The sequence below is a fragment of the Thalassophryne amazonica genome, chromosome 14, assembly GCF_902500255.1.
Source record: "Thalassophryne amazonica chromosome 14, fThaAma1.1, whole genome shotgun sequence".
NCBI lineage: Eukaryota > Metazoa > Chordata > Actinopteri > Batrachoidiformes > Batrachoididae > Thalassophryne > Thalassophryne amazonica.
The window spans coordinates 23,363,237-23,385,471 of record NC_047116.1 but is presented as its reverse complement, the minus strand read 5'-3'; the positions used below and the strand labels follow the sequence as shown (position 1 = coordinate 23,385,471).

The 22,235-nt window shown below is 38.4% G+C and overlaps 2 protein-coding genes across 8 annotated transcripts in view; both read right to left on the bottom strand.

Moving 5' to 3' along the window:
* LOC117524733 overlaps positions 1 to 4,979 on the bottom strand; it is a 32,088-nt gene extending 27,109 nt beyond the window's left edge. For 4 of the 7 annotated variants that reach the window (XM_034186550.1, XM_034186554.1, XM_034186557.1 and 1 more), the window contains exon 1: positions 4,418 to 4,976. In XM_034186550.1, the coding sequence (XP_034042441.1) occupies positions 4,418 to 4,532 (115 nt within the window). In that variant the 5' untranslated portion in view covers positions 4,533 to 4,976. Of the gene's footprint in view, positions 1 to 4,417 lie in introns of all 7 variants that reach the window. The other 3 variants (XM_034186556.1, XM_034186555.1, XM_034186552.1) reach the window with 3 other exon arrangements.
* Positions 4,980 to 7,593: 2,614 nt separating this feature from the next.
* On the bottom strand, positions 7,594 to 21,789 carry klhl6 (kelch-like family member 6). Its single transcript, XM_034186910.1, has 7 exons — positions 21,351 to 21,789; positions 21,101 to 21,266; positions 15,425 to 15,874; positions 15,109 to 15,346; positions 11,356 to 11,558; positions 9,967 to 10,180; positions 7,594 to 8,292 (listed from the first exon to the last, which is right to left on the bottom strand). The coding sequence occupies exons 1-7, from the start codon at positions 21,605 to 21,607 to the stop codon at positions 7,994 to 7,996; spliced, it is 1,827 nt and encodes a 608-aa protein (XP_034042801.1). The 5' UTR covers positions 21,608 to 21,789; the 3' UTR covers positions 7,594 to 7,993.
* Between the last annotated feature and the right edge of the window lie 446 nt (positions 21,790 to 22,235).

Here is a 22,235-nt window from a genome sequence, read left to right as displayed (position 1 = left end):
CATCAAAACTAGTCAAACAACTCACTGTGACTGGGTTATAAAACGTGAGCATACAGTGAAAAAATTAAAGTATTAAAAATATTAACACTTTTGTACATACTATCATTTTTAGAGCATAAAGTTAAACATATCTCAGTCAAATAGTTATGATACTTAAGTATGTGTACCATATAATTTAACTTTAGACATACCAGGGATGCATAAATAAACTTTTCATAGTTGAAGTGATGAATTAACCTGATCAGACAACAAACTGACAATGTCCATAGGCGGTCCATATAACAATTATTTTTATTATAAATTAATCTGTTGATTATTTTCTCAAATATTCAGTTTACTGTCAGAGATGAGTAAAGAAACCAGACAATACCCACATTTAGGAAGCTGAAATTAGAGAATTTGTACCTTGAACCCCTTTGCCCCCGTTTGTGTCCCATCGTTAAATGTCATTTTGTTCTGTCTGTTTCTTGTCCCTTCTGTCCGGGTCTCTGTGTTTTGTCATTTGTCTCTTTGTTGTCCCAGGTGGCATTCCCCCTGTTCACACTTTATCCACCTCTGAGTTCCACATTAGTTTTCTGCTTTTTGTTTATGAATTTAGTTTTGGTCATTGTTTAGTTCTTGTTGTAGTTTGTGTATTATGTACTTGCTTTCTTATATTGTTCTAAGACTTTACATTTGTTTTCTGCTGTTTCACTTTGTACACTGTTGAGCCCCATGTTTGTTTTTGCATTATGTATTGTAGTTTTGTGAGTCCGTTGTCTCTCTGTGTTTTTGGTTATTGTTATGTTTTATTTTTTCACTCACTCCTATGTTAAGTGCCGTATTACTTCTTGTATCTTTGTTCTCACATGTGTTCGGTACCGCCCCCCCTTAGTTCCGCACGTGTCCGTCACACCTGTCACTCATTTCCTTCATTATGTTGCCTGCTTTTTCCTGTGTCATTTGTCGGTTCATTCTGCTGGGTTTGCGCCATGACTATGTGTATACTTTTTGGATGTTTATTTTTAGCTGTCTCTGGACTTATTGTTTGTTCTTGCCGTGATTTTTTTCTCTGTGTTTTGCCACCTGTTTCCATCCTGTAGTCATCCAATTTGTTTGTTGCCACCCTGCCTGCATCTTGGTTTGTGGTTTGTAAATTGTAGCTGGGTTTTCCATTGTTTGGACTGGGTTTTTTCTGCTGTTTGGACTGTTTTCACATGTGTCTGGAGAAGAGTAAATCACCTGTCTTTTTTCACTACTCCCTGTTCTGGTTACTACCTGCATTTGTGGGTTAATTTGCTTCGAAACGGTCATCACAACAAATAACAAGAAGAACTGGAGATTTCTGACATCCACCAAGGGTTGACAAGGACTCAAAATAAAAGATGTGATTCACATCATGACCCGGACTTTACCTGGATCCGGATTCCACAACACAATGCAATAATTGCATACTGATCTAGAATGGTCCAACTGATCAAGATGTTGCAATATGATACTTAATTCACAAGCTGAAACAAAATGGTGTCTTCCTGATCTTGGTTGTACATCGTGATGTCATATGTTTCTGCTGCAGACCCTGCATATTGATCCGGATCACTCCCAACATCCAACAAGAAAAGGGTCTTCATTTGTACAATAACCACGTGACATAAATTTTGTCAAGATCCATCAAGCAGATTTGAGATGATCCTCGAAATGGTGAAAATTGAAGAAATGATCCCGAACCGGGCTCTTGATTCCGATGGCCTAATAGCTATCTGTAGTGAAAATTTCGTCTAAATTGGTGCAGTAGTTTTGACGTAATCCTTAAAAGCCTATAAAGAGAAATCCTGAGCCAGAATCCGGATCCAGATCACCTCCAAAATTCAGTGGGAGTCTTCCATGCCCTCATATCTATCTGTGGTGCAAATCTGGTCAGAATCTGTGAAGTAGTTTTGAAGTAATCATTCAAAGCCTACATAAAGTGAAATCTTGATCCAGACTCCGGATTCGGATCTGGATCATCTCCAAAGTTTTATGGAGTCTTTCATGGCCTAATATCTATCTGTGGTTAAAAATTGTCAAAATCCATGCAATAGTTTTGATGTAATCCTGCTAGCAGACAAACGCCGATGATTTTATTACTCAAATATCCAAATAGTTACAGACTGAAAAATTGACTGCTTGTTTTGCAGTAATTTATTGTGTAGGCAACGTCCTACGAGGACCCTATTGTAATTGCGCTGTTTATTATTATTATTATTATTCTCACTCTTGAAATCGAAATTTCGGCCTCTTCCCATGCTCAAAAACTCACCAAACTTTCCAAAGTCGTCCGGCCGGATCCGAAATTCGATATTTTGGGGGCGTCGCACATGGTCGCAGAAAAATCGCGAAATAGCGCCCCCTACAAATTTTCAAAAACCCCTCCGCATTGGGCTTTTTTTGTCGTAGCCTCAAAATTCGGTACACATATTTATCATGCCAGGACGCACGAAAAAGTCTCTTACTGTCATGGTGACATATCAACAGGAAGTCGGCCATTTTGATTTTGAGCAAATTTTTGCCATTTTTGGCCATTTCCACTACTTACATTTGAACGATTTCATCCGATCGTCTTCAAATTTGGTCAAAATCATCACAACACAATGCTGATCAAAAGCTATCCAAAGATTCCAATTAAGTCAAAAGGCATGGCTGCTAGGGGTCGTCAAACTTTGGCGAGCTTTTTGGAGCACGACATTTCACTTTGAACGGCTGTCATGCCCACATACTTAATCATGGATCCTTCAAACTTGCTGGACATGATGAGGGCTCCGCCCTGAACGTCTACATATCTTAAGTTCTCACCTGCGCCATAGCACCGCCCGGTGGTGGCGGGAAATGTCCTATTTTTACTTTAAGAGGTCCTGGTGTCACATACTTAACACAATCAACTTCATTCCACTTCTAAAACATGCAGAACAAGTTGGTGAACGTAGGCGATGAACGCCGTGAAGTTACGAGTAACGGCGTCCGTGTGGCGGCGTGCCGAATATTGCCCATTCGCCATGAAATTACGTTCTTCCTTTTGACGGCTTTAATTTTGTCACATCATCATGAAAATTGATATACAGGTCGAACACGACAACCTCTTACAATTCATGGGGCGTCGCCCATGGGCGGGCCAAAATGCCTCAATAGCACCCCTTGAAACTATCAAAAACCCCTCCCCATAGGGGTTTTTTTGGAGTAGAGAGATGAAAATTGGTACACATGTGTGACTTGCATAGACGTACAAAAAAGTCTCTTGCACCATGAGTCTACTCCAAACAGGAAGTCGGCCATTTTTAATTTTCTTCTCATTTTGAAATGATTTCCACATGTTGTATTTGAACGAACTCCTCCTAGGGATTTTGTCCAATGCACTTCAAATTTCTTTGACAACATCCAAAGATGATACTGACCAAAAGTTATCGAAAGCTTTTCTTTATGTTGAAGGGTGTGGCCGCTATGGTGCCGCCATTTTGACCCTTTGCCATGGAACATCAAGTCATGATAACTCCTTCATGCTTTGCCTGATTGACTTGAAACTTCACATGTATGATGATGGTTGGCCCCTGAACACACCCGGCCCCTCCGTTTGTACACTGAGCGCCCCCTAGTGGATGAACAATCAACATGTCATAACTCCTTGATGCACTGTGTGATTTGTTTAAAATTTTACCTATGTGATGAGTGGTTGCCCCTGTATGCACATGCCCACATGTGGTCACAAGGGCACCCACTGGCCTGGGTAGGCGGTTGCGTGGAACGAGGGCCCGTATATGACTGCTTGCAGTCCTAGTTATAATTGTTATGGTTTATGTCATTTTAGTGTATATGATGTTTTAATCATAACTGTGGTTCTTAACTTCGGATGTGGGATTAATATTTAACTTGACAACTGGTTCGGTTTAGACTAGAGGTGGGTGATACCAGGAATTTTGGTATTGATCCGATACCAAGTAAATACAGGCCCAGTATCGCCGGTATCAATACAGATACTTTTTCATATTTAAGCTTCATAGATCCAAAGGATCCAAAAGACCTAGGATAGCATTTCACCAAACATTGTACATGACAACAAAATACTTTATTATCACAAGCAACATTTTTGTTTAAAAAATATCAGTCAACACAACTTAAAACGAAATCTCCTGAGGTAGAGGGCTAACAAACCACAATACAAGGGTGCGCTGCTCCGTGTTGTGTGACACAGAGCAGCACTGCTCTTACAGACAGAAAGTAGACTCTGGTGAATCTGCGTGCAGCAGTCAGTGCGTGTGGGAGAGAAAAAAGCTTGAGTATCGATCTTTTTGCATGAGGATCGTTCAATAACAATACCAGCGTTGGTATCGATATTAGGATCGATCCGCCCACCTCTAGTTTAGACCAGTTATGCGCACATAAAGTGTTAAATCACAGACAGACTCACCACAGGAGCAGGTCCAAACCAAACAGAAGAGAAAGTGACGATATTCCATGACACCGACGGCGATGTTGCGAGAAAAACAGACATTTACTTTCACTTTCCCCCCAAACAGGTGCATAAACACAAAACGATAATGACTGACCGCCTTCCCCACACAAAAACCAGCACCACCACGTCAAAACACTATATTGCTTGGCTTTTGTTGTTTTAAAATAAGTTAACAAAAAAACGCTAACTTAACTACCTGCTCAGGTAAAGCCAGGGTGCTTCTGTATAAAAGACAGAGAGATTAGGCAGAAGGAGGGGCGGCGGGCAGGAAAAACTTCCAACGGGAATGTTCTCTGAGGCATACGGCCCTTCACAATAAAAGCCATATTTTGTAAAATGCTTTTACAACCCAACATGCTTTGTGTGACAAACCCTATTTGGATTGCGATTCGTTTTGTATGGGGAACTGAGGAAAAGAAATATTGGTGTAGATGTCAGAGACTGGAGTGGCTACTCAATAAACCCTTGAGAGGAATAAATAAATTAAACTTCAGCCCTTCAAATTAAAAAATGTTGTACAACTCAGCATGCTACACACACACACACACACACTATCTATCTATCTAGCTAGCTAGCTAGCTAGCTATACACAAAGTTGCTCAAATAAGTATTGACTGTCATCATTTTTCTCAGTAAATATATTTCTAAAGGTGCTATTGAAGTGAAATTTTCACCAGATGTCAAGAACTCAAGTAATCCACACATGTACAGATTTTTTTTTTTATAGTGCATCTGTTATTTTATATATTGATCTTTCCACACTGCAATTTGCACACACATATCTTTTTTTGTGTGGTATATTTGCTATTTTAATTTAATTCATCTTTGCTTTTTACAACAGCATTTTAGGGCCACATAGAATTTTTTTTTTAGACCTCGAGAATAAAGTCATAATATTACAAGAATAAAGTAATATTATGACAAAAAGTCGTAATTTTACGAGAATAAAGTTGTAATATTACGAGAACAAATTCATAATTTTCATATTATTACGAGAATAAAGTCATAATATAATATTTAGACTTTTTTTTTTGTAATATTACGACTTTTTTCTCATAATATTACGACTTTATTCTCGAAGTCCAAAAAAAAAAAAAAAAAAAATTCAATGTGGCCCTAAAACTGTCGTAGTTTTTGCATGCAGACAGTGGTAACGAAATTTCGTTACACTTTGACCCTTCACAAGTGATCTATCTTGTCGCCAATCTTTGATACATATGACGCATGCGCACAGTTGCTACGGCAGATACTTTCGCAATATTAATTAGCTAATCATTTTACACTTGATTCTATTTAATACTTAAGTTGCAGTCTTGCTTATTTTCCAAAATGTCACGTTTAAAAAAGTAACTCAGTGCCGTGTCAGCATGTGGACAAATGGGGATTTTATTTCGATATTTATGGTTTTTATGGAAGTGACGCCCATAGATGAGGTGAGTTCCAGCTCAAACTTTCGAAAAACTTGTGAAAATGAAGCGCTTGGGAAAAACAATTATACCCGTATTGTGACCTCACGAGTTTGTTAACGCTGTGACAGTTTTGTCTGAAGATGAAACGTTTTGTTTTCTCCGCACTGATTTATGGAGGTTTAGTACCTCGCCAGCAGTGACGTAACCAGGTGTTTCAGATGAACTGGTGACATTTTATTTGGTGACCGTCAGGGGTATGTGCAGTCTGTGAAGAGAACTCGCAACTGTGTTATTTTATTTTATTTAAGAGTACTCGAGTAAAAATAGATCTACACACAGTTAACAGTATTTTATAAATGAGTCGTTTCTTCATGAAAAAATAGTTTGTGCCTCTCCTGTGTTTAATTCCACAAAGTGACCAACAGGGGGAGCCATTGTAATAGACCTATCAAGCAGTCAGGTCTCTGTGTTGACTGAAAACATGATTCATTGGCTCATCAGTCACACATTCCACTCATTTCTTATGTTTTGCACGACACTCTTGGCACTTAAAATGTGTCCCTCACCATATGATCTTAGAAACATTTTAATTATTAAAAAATTCATCACTTGCATAGCTAAAATGTCTCCTTGTCAATGTGCACTTATTACTAGTACTAATATTTCACATTTGCTACCACTCTTCTTTGTGTGAGCCTGATCCTGTCCGATCTCAGAAGCAAGATAGTTCCATATGAGTACTTGATGGGAGATCTGTTAGGAAGGCTGTGTGTTTTCCAGCTGAAACTGGAGGTAAATTTGGCGTAAAGCTTGTGCCAAATTCCAGTGTGGATCTGAACTGAATCTGCTGTAGTGACCCTGAACAAATAACAAATACAGTGCATCTGGAAAGTATTCACAGCACTTCACTGTGTCCACATTTTATGTTGCAGCCTTATTCTAAAATGGAATAAATAATTTTTTTTTCGTAAAAATTCTACTCACAGAACCCCATAATGACAACATAAATTTTTTTTTTCAAATTTATTAAAAAAACAAAGAAATCACATTTACATAAGCATGCATGCACTTTCCTCAATACTTTGTTGATGTACCTTTAGCAGCAATTACGATCTCAAGTCTTATTGAATATGATGCCACAAGGTTAGCGCACCTGTGTTTGGACAGTTTTGCCCATTTAATTGAATTTACCCTAGGTGGACTCCAATTAAGCTGTACAAACATCTCAAGGATGATCAGTGGAAACAGGATGCACCTGAGCTCAAATTTGAGCTTCATGGCAAAGGCTTTGAATACTTATGCACCTGTGATTTCTTAGTTGTTTTTTTTTTTATTTAAATTTTTTAATAAATTTGCAAAAATCTCAAAAAAAAACCTTTTTTCATGTTGTCATTATGTGGTGTTGGCGTGTATAATTTTGAGGAAAAAATACATTTATCTATTTTGGAATAAGGCTGTAATGTAACAAAATGTGGAAAAAATGAAGTGCTGTAAATACTTTCCTTATGCACTGTATTTTGCATTTACCTTATATAATTTACATATAAAATTAGTGATTGAGTGATTGAGTGAGAAACTTTTCATCTTGCCATTATGGGGTATTGTGTGTATGATTTTGAGGGAAAAATAAATTTAATCTGTTTTGGGATAAGGCTGTAACATAAAATGTGCAAAAAGTGAAGCGCTGTAAATACTTTCCATATGCACTGTTTTGCATTTATCTTATAGAATTCACTTATAAAATTAGTGCTGTTAAAGGATAAGTTGACTTTTCTGTAACTCTGTTCATACTACAAAACTGTTGCCAATCAAGTAGTCTACTCACTTTTGACAACTGGATTGTTTTCAAGAATACAGTTTGGAAACATTACTTTAGAAAGAAATTCGAGAGACTGAAATCACAGGGCAACTGGCACAAGAGATAATAACTCCAGACATGTCTGTTTGCAGACAGCGGAGATAGCGAAGCTGCTACAGTACCAGCTACTTTTTTAAAAAACAGTGAACTGGACCTTTAATACAACAAAGCCGTATCTCAGAAATATAACAAGCGCTGTTAAGCACACAGAAGCATTTCTATCAGTCCAGTCACATCTGATTTTGCTTCTGATAACGTCCTGTGTTACCGTTGCTCTGACGGTGGTGGAATTTTGTGTATATGAGTGTAGGACTTCATGAGTGTCACACTGCCGTGGTGCGAGACACCCAAAGGTAGAACACACTCCTCAGTCAGCAGTCCTCTGTCCACATCCCAGCACATCACGGTGGAGATGATTTGGTTCTTGTTGTCCCGTCCCCCCGTGATGAAGAGTTTGTTGTTACATCCAGCAATGGCACAGCTTGCCCTTTCACCCAGAGGAGTCACAAGAGTCCAGGAGTCAATCAGAGGGGAGTAGCAGTACATGGCATGCATGGCGCCACCTGGTGGTAGAGAGAGAGTATTGGAGATTGACCATTTTAATGTGACGCACCTCCTTGTTCAGTACATCAGAACATATTTTTGATCAGAACATATTTTTGATAAGTCATTCTATCAGCAGAGATGATCTACAAAATAATAATAACAACAATAATAATAGTGTATCTCTGTGTTACTGACCTTTTACTGAAATGCAGTACATGCTCATTTTTATCAGGGTCAAAGGTCAAAACAGGAATTTCTTTTTATTTTCAGGGATAAAATGTTCAAATTGGTCAAACAGAGAGTTTTTGAGCAGCATAAGATCAAAATCTGCTGTCTTTCTGGCCTCAGTGGTTACTGAGGCGTAAGTAGCCGGTCAAGGTTGTTATGCTTGGTTGTTACCATGGTAACGCCTTAGTTTCTGATAGTAAGTTCTATTTGAGCATATACGTAGAAACTTGTCTATTACATGTAAGTTGACTTTAAGATTAAGACTGTGCAGCCATCAATTCCTGACATATGATGAAATGATAGGAAGGATGAAAAAATAACAGAAGTATAAAATCAATTAATAATGCATAAATAATTTCATTTTAAGAAAACAGCCATAAATCTCTTAAGTTTATTTCTATATTGCCACATATCAAGTATTATTTACTATGTTTATACATTTCTTCATTTATTTTTTCTTTATTACTGCATTTATTCATTTATTTCTTTTTGTATGCTGCTAAGGTAGGCAAGCCAAACCGCACCCAGTGCAAGATTGGGAGATGTCAACAACCCCCCCCCACCCAACTTTAGCGGTGACATCAGTGTGTGTCTGCGCGCGCGAGTGGGTGAATGTGAGGCATCATTGAAAAGCGCTTTGATCTTCTGATACATATAGAAAAGTGCAATATAAATGCAGTCCAGTCCATAGTGGTTATGAGTTGGGTGGAAATAGAGAACTAAATTCAAGATATTATTTTAATTCTAAATGAATTTTGAATGAATTTATTTATTTAGCACACACAGACCCAAAAATAACAAAGTGAACTCACAAAAAAAAAAAACAATCTAACAATGCACCCATGTGCCCGAAAAGGTGTAGGCAGAAGCAAAAACTTATAAATTATGCAGGCAGCACAGTGGCTGTTTGATTTGCACTGTTGCCTCACAGCAAGAAGTGCTTGGGATCGCTTCCCGCCTGTGCCTTTCTGTTTGGTTTGCATGTTCTCCCTGTGTTTGTGGTGTGCGCGTGTGAATCAGTTTGTCTGTCTAAATGTGGCCCTGTGACAAACTGGCATATCCCGCCTGATGCCCTATGACTGCTGGGAAAGGCTCCAGCCCTCGTGACCAAAGATTGGAGTAAACGGGTATAGAGAATGACTTTAATTATGCTCCTTTTTATGACTAAAATGTATTTATTTATATAGATTTATGCATTTATTTGTTGATTGGTTTATTTGTGTAATTTTCCATCCTACGTGTAACACCCATCGACTTGAGCAGGGATGAGTCATAGATGGACAGCTGGAAATGGGTGCGCTACACATGAGTTTTGTGATTAGCACACAAGTCGTGCAGGGTTGTGCCTATGTTGTCACACTGTGGTCGTCTCATTCTTGGATGAAAGTTTTCATAAATTAAAGCACATTCATGCATGTACAGCAAACATAACTAAATTTAAGAGGCAGCACTTTTAAACTCACCAACCACATATATGCACTTTCTGAATGTGACTGCATTGGTGCATTTGGTTTCAATGGGAATTGGTGCGCGTAGTTCCCAAGATTGTGTCTCTGGTTCCCAGCATTGAACTGTATCAGTGGCCAGCTTCCCATTGGGTCCTCCCCCAATTACGTAGATCCATCTCTCAAAGCTTGTGGCCGCAAAAGAGCTTACACCTAGCACAAGTGGTACCTCCTACAAAAAAAAAAAAAGAAAACCCAGAAGAGAATCGACATATGTGAAAAACATGGGGGTAAGTGTATATGAGATGATAATGATAATATCAAACAGCAGTGTGGTTCATAAGATTTGCTTCCTGAAAAAAAAATAGAAAATGTAGACACTTTTAAGGTTAGTACAAAATTAGTTTTAAATTTGCTGTATCATGTAGGAATTTGGAGAAATATTACTTTAATATTGTTAAAGTGCATTATATTTAATTGTATAATGATGCTAACACCTTGTGTTAGTTCAAATAAATCATATTTTTAATTATACTTGAACAGAACAAGATGTTACAAAATAACATCTGTAAATGCGAGCAGGTTTTATAGATTGTCTGAAAGCATCGAACCAGAGTAGTATGTGATAATATTTGCATCGCTCGTACGCGGATTGAGTATCCAGGCTGTCTGTGAGAGTAATGTACTCGTAAACTTAATGTCGTGGTCAGGACTGCCTTGGGCCCAAGATGGTAATAACCTTGACAGACAACTAGTATATCCCCACCTTTCGAAAGTAGCCATTTGTCTGCTGCAACCAGGTGAAACATGGGCATCCCCTTGGCCTCCTCCAGCCACTGGGGTCCTCAACACTGAAGAACCTACGTGTTGGATCGTGCCCAGAGAAATGCACCACACAGTCAAAATGTTGTAGCTAACGTTCCCTCACATTGGAAGTGATTAGTCATTTCAGTGGTAGACGAAGGATCCTATTCAGAGCTATAGACACTTCTCCACATTCAGATACACTTTTGATGGCCGAGTCCATAAAGTCATTGAAAGGCCAGATCTTGGTGTCGGTCAAAAACAATCACCAACGCAGACACTCTGCTTTTGAGGTGTTGCAATCAGGATATCATTGATTCTGCAAAGATCACAGCTTCGTCTGTGAAGTCAGAGTCTGTAAACTTGTCCTCGTCAACACAGGTGCTAAGCTCCTGGTTTCCACAATCCTAACCAACATCCAGGCCATGTCATGGGGCGGCACAAAAGTAGATTATACTGTAGCTACAAAACGGTGCATGTACACAGTTTTTTTTTTTGTTTTTTTTTTTTTTTAAAGTGTGGTGGAAACATGGTTTCCACTTCTGAAGAAGAGAACAGGTTTCAACATACTGAGTGTTTGCATCACAGTAAATTCCTGTTTACCTGAGTCCAGCGATTGTGAAAAGGATCATAAGCCTCTACGCTTGTCAGTCTGTGAATGCCATCAAATCCACCCAGTGCATAGACCTTTCCTGCGTGGACTGCCATTTTGTGTCTCCAGCGGCCTATTTTCATGGGTTCTATTGCAATCCATTTGTCCAGAGCACCGTTATATTTCCAAACCTCGTGCTGTGTCTCTTTGCCTCCTGTAACAACAGAACTTTTAGATCATTCTCACAAGCAATTTAAGTTTTTTCTTTTTTTTTTTAGATGAGATTAGAAATAGATTTGTGGCTGAAGTAAAACTTTACAACAGCAAAATTCTGAAACATCCTTTATATCACTATTTTTTTACTGCCAGCCACAACAAGGCATTACTTAAACATTAGTGACACAAAGGAGTGAGACTTCGCCTGGTCTCTACATGGTGACACTGATTGCTCTCAGTAAGGTGTGAAAACCATGGACTCATTCTGAACTTTCACAGTGTACTTTGGGAAACACCTGAAATAACATGACATATAAATGATGTCACATTTTCCTTTTCATTCTCTCACGTTGTGCTTTAAACATTCTCAGTTTCAGTGACCAAAGGTCTGATCATTTGTCAAAGTAATGATCTAACTGAGAAGATTCAAAGGGGGAACCAACAAACCAAAAATAAAAACGGTTGACAAAACATACAAGAAATAAAATTTATTAGAAACATAACCAGTAGATCAGATCCCAGAATGTGGGCTACAGTCTCCTAATTGGCTGTGAAGGTACTACAGGTGGCCATGAGAAGAAGGAAAAGCAAGTTCTACGTAGGCTCTGAGGCCCGCTGGTGCCAGTGGGTAGTTCTGGATGCCGTAGCGTGAACTGCATGAAAGTTGTTTACTACCCCTGAACAGGACACCAGTAGGCTGGTTTCCATTACCCTCCAAATTGCGTGAACTGAAGGAAGGAATCTGAAATATGCTTAATGGACAAACATGTATTTTGAAAAAAATCAGATATTGTAAAAATGCTTTTATGCTCTTATGAGGTGGAACTTCAGGTGATTGGAGAAAGCCATATTTTGAAAGTTGAATCAAAACACTTTTTTTCACTATTCCTGGTAACAAGACGTACAGAACGCATCAGATGACATTCGAAAATACATCATAGTATGTGCGGACAAAGCTTTGCGAGATAATGTTGTGGCAGTAATGGATTTCAAAAAACAATGAAATGGTGATATTTAGGGGAATTACCCTTCCATCTCTCCATAACTTATGGATTTTACAGCTCTCATCATGAGAGGATAAAACCCAGCAGTGGCATTCAGTAACGCATTTGCACAACTGTTTTTTTTTTTTTGGTCAACATTCAGAAATTATTGTGAAACCTTTATGCAGATATGTAATGGAAACACAGCTAGTCTGACTCAGGTTACTTTCACAGCCAAGTTCTTTAACCATTTACAGCTGGGTGGACTGAGACAATGTGGATTGTCTTGTCTAAGGACACAGACAGGTAGAGTAAGAAGGAAAACCTGGTGTCGCAGACCAAATGGTCCACCCTAAAAATTGGTGCGCCCTGCCTTCACTGCGCATGCATCATTTGGGACCACAGCAGCTTGTCTGAGACTGAGTCTCTACACCCAACGCGATCAAAGGGAATAATGTGATTATTAACCATCACATGACAAATTAAAACCTCTTAAATCATTCTAAAGTCAGTTTTAAGTAGAAATGAAACAATTTTAAGCAGAAATGAGACGATAATCAGTGAGTCAATACTGACACTTTGAAATGATGGAGGCGTAGTAAACGCAGCAGTAACAGCTCCTCTGGCTGTTGTGACGCTCTGATCACTTCCTCTGTCTTTTGTTATGAAGTAATGCTGAATTATGAGGAAATGATTGTTGCACAAAAGCTTCAGATATCTGTCAGTGAGATAGATGATGACTGGAGTGCAGTTTTAAGCAGAAACGAGGTGATAATCAGTGAACCGCAGCTGACGCACAGAAATGATGCATGTACAGTGAAGGCAGTGGGGACCAAGTTTTAGGGGGGACCATACGGTCGGCGACACCAGATCTACAAATTGGTAACCCAACTTCTTCACCACTCAGCTACCTGTTCTACAGGTAGTCAAGAGGGGGAGGGTCCACCGGTCCTAACCTCTTTATATTATTTGATGGTGTATATTACCACCCCAAACTGATTTTAAAGTTCCAAAATAAATGTAACACTTTCAAATAGCTAACAAACCAGATCCAGTTTTGTTCAGTTTACAAAAATAAAACATAAGATTCTGTTAACATACACAATTAATCACCTTTAATTGTACTGCTGTCTATAAAAATGTTGAATTGAAAATCAACAAATAATGGTAACTCACCATAATTGTTTTTTTTTTTTTTTTTTTCACACTTTTGTAGCATTACTTAACCTACTTAGTGCAACATATAGCCTACCATAAATGTAAAAACAACTTCAACATGGTCTCTTTAATATTAGGAGTAGGACCAGTGAACCCTGAGACTAGTGGAAAGTTCCCGTCAAGAGAGGCCATTAAGAATAACTAAATATGTCTGATTTTTAAAATGGAAAAAGTGTTTAAAAATTACAGAAATATATTTGATTTTAAAAATGCAATTATAAGTATTAAAGCCATGGGATTAAAATGATTTGTTATTATTCACATGTCTGACCCATCTTTACACCTTGGAATACTTCATTTTAGCTTCATGTCAATCAAAAGTGTGATTAAAGGTTTGGGTGGGCCACAGAAGGTTTTCAGAATTTAACCTCTTAAACCTGACAGTCCCCAAATTTGGGGAATTGCCCCCTTTTGGAACATTTGAACGCTCATAACTAACCAATGCTGACACCGACATACACTTAATCATACATCAAAATGTCAAGTGAAGTCTCCTCTACAAAAGTATCCACTTCAATCACATATCAACTAACCACAGCTGAAACGCCAAGCAAATAAAGACATAAATCGGAATAAATTTTTTGGGCTAAAAACCTCATTTACTCCTATGATGTATTATTTACTTTCAATTTTTTTGCATCCACAACATCCCATCCCCTAGGACCTGTCTTTTAGCTGATCCAAAGTTTTGCATTTTTGACCTTGTACAAGCTGAGAAATAAATCATAATGTATGGATATGTGATTTTGGTGAAATAGGCCCTAGGGCTTATTAAAGTGGTCCTTGGAGGGGTTTTTTTTATGTTTGAGAATGGCTGCCATGGATGACATCTATAAACCCGGAGTTTAGATCTGACCCAAGGTCCAAATCAGGTTCTTGTAATTTTACCAACTGCAGTGCCCACGTTCAGTGCAGAGTTTGGACCACATTTAAAGGAGGTGATTTTAAAAGAACAGAATGTAACAGAGTCAACCCAGGACATAAGCAGTTCCTTTAACTGCCAATGGCAGAGAAAGATGACAGCTTCTGATATGACTGGCAGAGGGTCAGTTCTACAGAAACAGAATTACGATCAGGCCAAATTTGTAGTTGCGAGATAAAATATGGCCAGATTTTGCTGTTATTGTAACTCTATTACCATAGAACTGCCCCTTTTGTTTTTTTCCCTCTTTCATAACATATTAAGAAGTCAGTGCCTGCTTCTGATAATTTGGTGGATCAAGGACAGATTTGAATTCGTCAAGCCCCTGCAGTTGACAAGCAGTGCGTCTTTCACTTCTCAGATGAAGTGTTAAGTTTCCAAATGAAGTGGGTGGTGCTTTGTAAATATAGAACCGTAACTCTTACCAGATATGTAAACTTCATTGCGGAATGTGATGCAGGCAAACTCCACCCATTTTCTGTTTTGCAACTCATCTTCCATCTCTGTGATTGGCAGTTTGGCAACCTCCAGCCTGCTGCGTCTAAGAGGGTCGAAACAGGTGACGGTGGCAATGAAGTGTTCGTCTTTCGTGCAGCCTCCAATGATCAGGAACACCTCAGACAGGAAGTGCTGCACGCGGGGTTTGGTCCGTTCATTTACCACCTTAAACAAACAAAAAGTGTCACAGGCAGTATGTGAATTGCGAGAACATGCGACTGGATGTTTTTGGGTGACACCAACCTCTACGCCGGAGAGGTGATAAGCTCGAGCCTCCTGCAGCAGTGGGAACACCTCATTGCAACTGCGAATCAGCTCATCCGTCTCCACTTTTTCCACAAAGTATGCTGGCTCCAGTAACGGCAGTCGTACATGTGAGAGCAGCCTCGCCAATAAAGAGCAGCGTTCTTCCTGCTGCGCTCTCATCCAGCGCATCAGCGCCTCAAAAACATGTTCCTCACACGACACATTCAAGTCGTCCCTCTGGAGGATGTTCTCCAGAGCATCTGCTGGCAACTCCAGGAAGTCCTGCTGCTGGACTACCTGAGAGAACTGTGAGATAATGTATTCCTGAACCTGGGTCTTCAGGCCATTCAGGGCGTGACTGTCAGCTAGATTGAGGATGCTGATGCAGCTTTCTAAATGCAGAGACTTGCTCAGGAAGCCAGTACATGCATCCACCACTCGCATGAACTAGAAAAGATGAGGTCAGGATATCTGCCATCAGATTTCAGGTGGAAATTGTGCAAATGCAACGATATGCACAGACAGACAAACATAGACACATGCTGGTGCAGAGTTTCTTAGTCATGTGTTTGACAGTTCGATGTTTACGCCAAGAAGTGAGTGAACTTCAGCAAACAGAAAATCAGTGAAATAGTTTTCTTATATTGTACTACTGTGCTGGGACTATATTTGGATGGTAACACTATTTTTTTTTTTTCATTTTGCCTCTGTTTATCATCACAGTGGACTTGAAATGAAACAGTCAAAATGTGCTTGTAGTGTAGACTTTCAGCTTTAAGGGGTTTTACCAAAAATTTTTGCATTAACCATTTGGAAATTTAAGCAATTTGTATAGGACGTCCATAGATACATGAACATTGTCTTATTACTTACGGCCTCTGAAAATGGAGTGAATGTCGATTAAAACAGCTGTAATTACTAAATACTCAATACAATGTTTGAAGACGTAAATCCTATAATATATAGTCCCCATTTGTGCCAGTACTTATTCCTAGATACCGTAGTGTGAAGCAAATGAGGGTCTAAAACTTCCCCTGGATGGAAAACTTGTCCATCACTAAGCCTGTTACCCAATTGTAGTTGGGTGGACTGGGATAACACAGATGATGCTTTTTGTCCAAGGTCACAGGTAGGTATCATGACCATGAATCAACCCCGGGGTCTGTATGTTCGTAGCCCAACACCTGTCCCATTGTGCTGTCTGCATTAACAAGCACATCTTGATGGGTTCACTTCAACAACATTCTGATGGTGTGCACACACAAAATTACAAAAATTATTACTGCCTAATTGCTTATGTACCTAACTGGTATACAACCCCTGGCAATAATTATGGAATCACCGGCCTCGGAGGATGTTCATTCAGTTGTTTAATTTTGTAGAAACAAAGCAGATCACAGACATGACACAAAACTAAAGTCATTTCAAATGGCAACTTTCTGGCTTTAAGAAACACTATAAGAAATCAAGAAAAAAAGATTGTGGCAGTCAGTAACGGTTACTTTTTTAGACCAAGCAGAGGAAAAAAAATATGGAATCACTCAATTCTGAGGAAAAAATTATGGAATCACCCTGTAAATTTTCGTCCCCAAAACTAACACCTGCATCAAATCAGATCTTCTCGTTAGTCTGCATCTAAAAAGGAGTGATCACACCTTGGAGAGCTGTTGCACCAAGTGGACTGACATGAATCATGGCTCCAACACAAGAGATGTCAATTGAAACAAAGGAGAGGATTAGCAAACTCTTAAAAGAGGGTAAATCATCACGCAGTGTTGCAAAAGATGTTGGTTGTTTACAGTCAGCTGTGTCTAAACTCTGGACCAAATACAAACAACATGGGAAGGTTGTTAAAGGCAAACATACTGGTAGACCAAGGAAGACATCAAAGCGTCAAGACAGAAAACTTAAAGCAATATGTCTCAAAAATCAAAAATGCACAACAAAACAAATGAGGAACGAATGGGAGGAAACTGGAGTCAACGTCTGTGACCGAACTGTAAGAAACCGCCTAAAGGAAATGGGATTTACATACAGAAAAGCTAAACGAAAGCCATCATTAACACCTAAAGAGAAAAAAACAAGGTTACAATGGGCTAAGGAAAAGCAATCGTGGACTGTGGATGACTGGATGAAAGTAATATTCAGTGATGAATCTCGAATCTGCATTGGGCAAGGTGATGATGCTGGAACTTTTGTTTGGTGCCGTTCCAATGAGATTTATAAAGATGACTGCCTGAAGAGAACATGTAAATTTCCACAGTCATTGATGATATGGGGCTGCATGTCAGGTAAAGGCACTGGGGAGATGGCTGTCATTACATCATCAATAAATGCACAAGTTTACATTGATATTTTGGACACTTTTCTTATCCCATGAATTGAAAGGATGTTTGGGGATGATTAAATCATTTTTCAAGATGATAATGCATCTTGCCATAGAGCAAAAACTGTGAAAACTTTCCTTGCAAAAAGACACATAGGGTCAATGTCATGGCCTGCAAATAGTCCGGATCTTAATCCAATTGAAAATCTTTGGTGGAAGTTGAAGAAAATGGTCCATGACAAGGCTCCAACCTGCAAAGCTGATCTGGCAACAGCAATCAGAGAAAGTTGGAGCTAGATTGATGAAGAGTACTGTTTGTCACTCATTAAGTCCATGCCTCAGAGACTGCAAGCTGTTATAAAAGCCAGAGGTGGTGCAACAAAATACTAGTGATGTGTTGGAGCGTTCTTTTGTTTTTCATGATTCCATAATTTTTTCCTCAGAATTGAGTGAGTCCATATTTTTTTCCCTCTGCTTGGTCTAAAAAAGTAACCATTACTGACTGCCACAATTTTTTTTTTCTTGATTTCTTATAGTGTTTCTTAAAGCCAGAAAGTTGCCATTTGAAATGACTTTAGTTTTGTGTCATGTCTGTGATCTGCTTTTTTTTATACAAAATTAAACAACTGAATGAACATCCTCCGAGGCCGGTGATTCCATAATTTTTGCCAGGGGTTGTATTATATACTAGCTAAGTGAAGGTAGGTGAGCTGCACTTTGATTTAAGTTAACATGAAATGATCAAAGAGAGCAAACACAGTACTAGTTTCTGCACCTAATTTATTTATTATTTTTGTTTTAAGATCATTTATTCAAATATAGTAAGTAAAATGTATTTATATAGCAGAGACACAAAGTGTTTTACAATAAAATATAATGCATGCAAGAGAAAGCCATAACAAACAGTAAAACATGCACAAAAATCATAGAAAATATGAAAGATGGAAAGGATAAAAATAATTTTTAAAAAGTCCCAGCTTTTCTCTATGTCGTGGGTAAGGAAACTTTGGGAATCCCAAATGATATCATATGGAAACCAAAACAACAAAAATGAATATGGCTGCCCTTGGTGATGAATCTTATGTGGCTAGAAGACTGAACATTTTTCTGTTTTACTACAAACCCTCCCTAGTGTGGCAATATCTGCAAAATTTATTTGGGCCCTATGAGCTGTTGGAACAGGCTTCAAATTATGAATATAGCTATCACATGCTTGCTAAATTTTAGGTGCAATTTTATTATCGTGTGCCCCACGTGCCTAATATCAGATATTGATGAGTGAGACTGGTTTTCTTCTCCTGTCTTTAGTCTTGACCCTAAGACTAACCCTGTCAACTGTTCCAAAATAATTTTGTCCATTAAAATGTAACACAAGAAATTTTAAAATTTTTCATATTCCAAATGGCGTGATGACATAAACATTCGATGTAAACCCCAAAATTCGGACATCGGACATGCTGTACATGTTGGTAAAAGACTTTCCCTCCTAAGCAGATCTTCACCTCTAAAAGTTCTATCTGTGAAATAGTTTCCTGGAGAAATGAGGTTGTCCACATCGCCATTTTGCAGTAAATCGGGTCAAAATGTCAAATTTCTTCTCAAAAACATAAAAATGTTGGAACAGACATGTATGTACACATACACAACAAATGCACTCAGCTACACAGCTGTGCTGTTATTTTAAACCTGTATGGAAAATTGATCCTGAGTGTAAACAACTGAGTGTAACTTTCACTTCCCCCTCTGCGGATGTGTCATGAGTGTCTGATTACAAGAAAACGATCTGAATGAAGATATGAACAAACAGTTGACTCTTAAATGTCTCTGCATAACTGCAGTAAACGTCACTGAAATATCAGCTGCCACGTTGAATGTATAAATAAATGAATTATGTTAAAAATAGTAAACTCATTCAATCTATTCTTGTGTTTTGGTAATATCTGACCGTACAGAGAACTGAAAATTAAATTACCACCAGTTACACAGAACACACACAAACTATTGTTATGGGTGAGAACTGTGACCCTATTTTTTATCATTTTGTTAGTTTTGCTTCATTCATGTTTTTACATGGTTGAGAAAGTTGCGAAAACCTGATGCCGATCGGTTTTCTTTCAAACCTTTTAGATTTCTTAAATAAATTAAATTCAGTGCCATATTTTGAGGACATAAGTTGATAATTGTGAGCCAAATTTACCAGGGGTGATTAAGAATTTTTGAGCCTGTCCCAGGAAAAGTAGTTTGTAGTTCTCTATCTTTTGCATTCTGAGAAACCAACATTTCTCAAGAATGTGTGTTGACTCACTCCGTACAATGTTGAGAATTGTTGGTTTTTCAGAAGGCAAAATATCAAGAACCACAAACAACGTTTTCTGCATCAGGCTCAAAACCTCTCAGTAAGCCTTCATATACGTTTGGCGTTAATGTTGTCAATAAGAGACTTGGAAAAACAAATGGTGATTGATAAGGGCACCCAGATATTTTTATCTACAGCTGAAGTAATCTACAAATTGAGAAGTGTTTTTTTTTTTTTCAGAAAACTATAAACTACTTTGAAAATTAATTAATCGTTTGTCATTTATTGCATAAAAGCAGAATGTGATGCCCATTATTGTCCCATGTTTTCTGTTACTGTAATTTAAATGCATGTGGATTTTAGACTATGATTAAAAAGTAAATAATAATTTAAACTTACTTCCTGTGATTGTGGGGAAATTGAAACAGGCATGTTTTATTCTTCTGTCATTTAATACAATACAAAATGAATTAATGAATATTAATTAATATTGCAAGTAATCAACAGTTGTGACTTTATTCATCTGTTTCATTAACTTTAGTTTGAGTTACTGGTTGACTGGAACATTTTGTAAGCTTGGTTTAGCAGCATCTAGTTGTAAAAAACAAATAACCAAAAAAAATTTTTTTAAATGAGTCTTAGCATCAAAGAAGAGCCCATAAACTTGAAGATATTCATTCATTTTCATTCAAGCAAAAAACAATTAGATGAAGAAAGAAAGATGGAAAGAAAGGGGGAATGCACCTACAAATCCTGATATGAGGTCATTAGTTTGTTTTGAAATGGTAAAAGTGCACATTTAAAAAATAATATTGTCAAGTGCCTGAGATGTAGGATTTTGGAGGGGATGATTGACGATTGAGTAGTTATGAACCATTTAAATGATTAGTGACTAAATGAAGATGTAAAGTAAATAACAGTGTCATCAACATATAAATGCACATTACATTCAATAAGAGCCTCGGTGAACAGCAGATGTAGGTTGTTCAAAGCAGACTAATCAGCTACATTAATTTTTTTTCCCCACAATTTAAAGAGAACAGTAATTCACCTGGAATTGACTGGCAGCCTCCAGTATTCTCTGAACGTTTGCGTGTGTGATGGTGACTTGGCTGGTGTATGTATAATCCAGGAGGGCGCGCATTGTCCCACTGTCCAAACCCTTTATTTCCACACGCTCTTCACGGCTCTCCTTCAGACCGCTGCAAAACATGGCCCTAAAGAGGAACGCAGTTATTCAGACAAATCTCCTGTGGACATCCAGATCTATGACATGTTGCTAAATAATTTATTTATTTTACCTGAAATACTGACTGGCAGCGGCGATTATGGCTCTGTGACAGAGGAAGTCTTGTCCTTGAACACACAGCGTCACGTCAGTCAGCTCTCCATTCACTCGCAGAGCCTCGATCCCTCTCTGTAGCTCCAGAGGTAGGCCTCCGTCCTCCCACCGGAGCTCATTTTCACCTGTCAGCTGCCCTTTGTCATCTTGTCTGGAGTCCTCTTTAAGAAGAGGCAAGGGACAGTCGGTGGTCCTCTCCAGTGATTCGCTCATCATTACATTGGCAGCACTTCAGCAACTCTCCACTAACAGTGTTGCTTCTACAGGATGCAGCTTCAGCTACACCAGAAAAATATAGAAAAGAGACCCATGTGGTTTATGCTTGCAGCTGCTCTGTAGCGCTGAGATGTGGATTTGTTTTTTCCTGTCGTCTTCATACTTCCTATTCTTCTTGTATGAGGAACAAGTGTCTGTACCAGCATTCGTTTGACAGTACTTCCTCTTCTGATGAATAAATATCCTTTACCCTGTTTTACTTTTTTTTTTCAGTGTGATAACACCAAGCATCAATGACTGAATAGAACATTTAATGTCCACAACTTTTGATTAGACTTACTGAAAGTGTTAATACAAGTGTTTTAATATCTTTCACCACCAGGGGGCTAAATCAAAAAGAATGAGTAGAAATTTTAGTTTCAAAACAGTTGAGTCCACATTTAGCACAACTCCTGATGTCTTCCTTGTGATAGACACCGGAACGCATTTGAAACATTCATGTTCCACTGCCTCTAAAACATTTCAAAGCAGTAATTTGTAGTATTAATGAAACATGTTTGGCACCATCTCCAGCGATACATTCTATTCACTCTTTAATTGTGGTTTTGCTTTCCTGTTGTGATGTCTG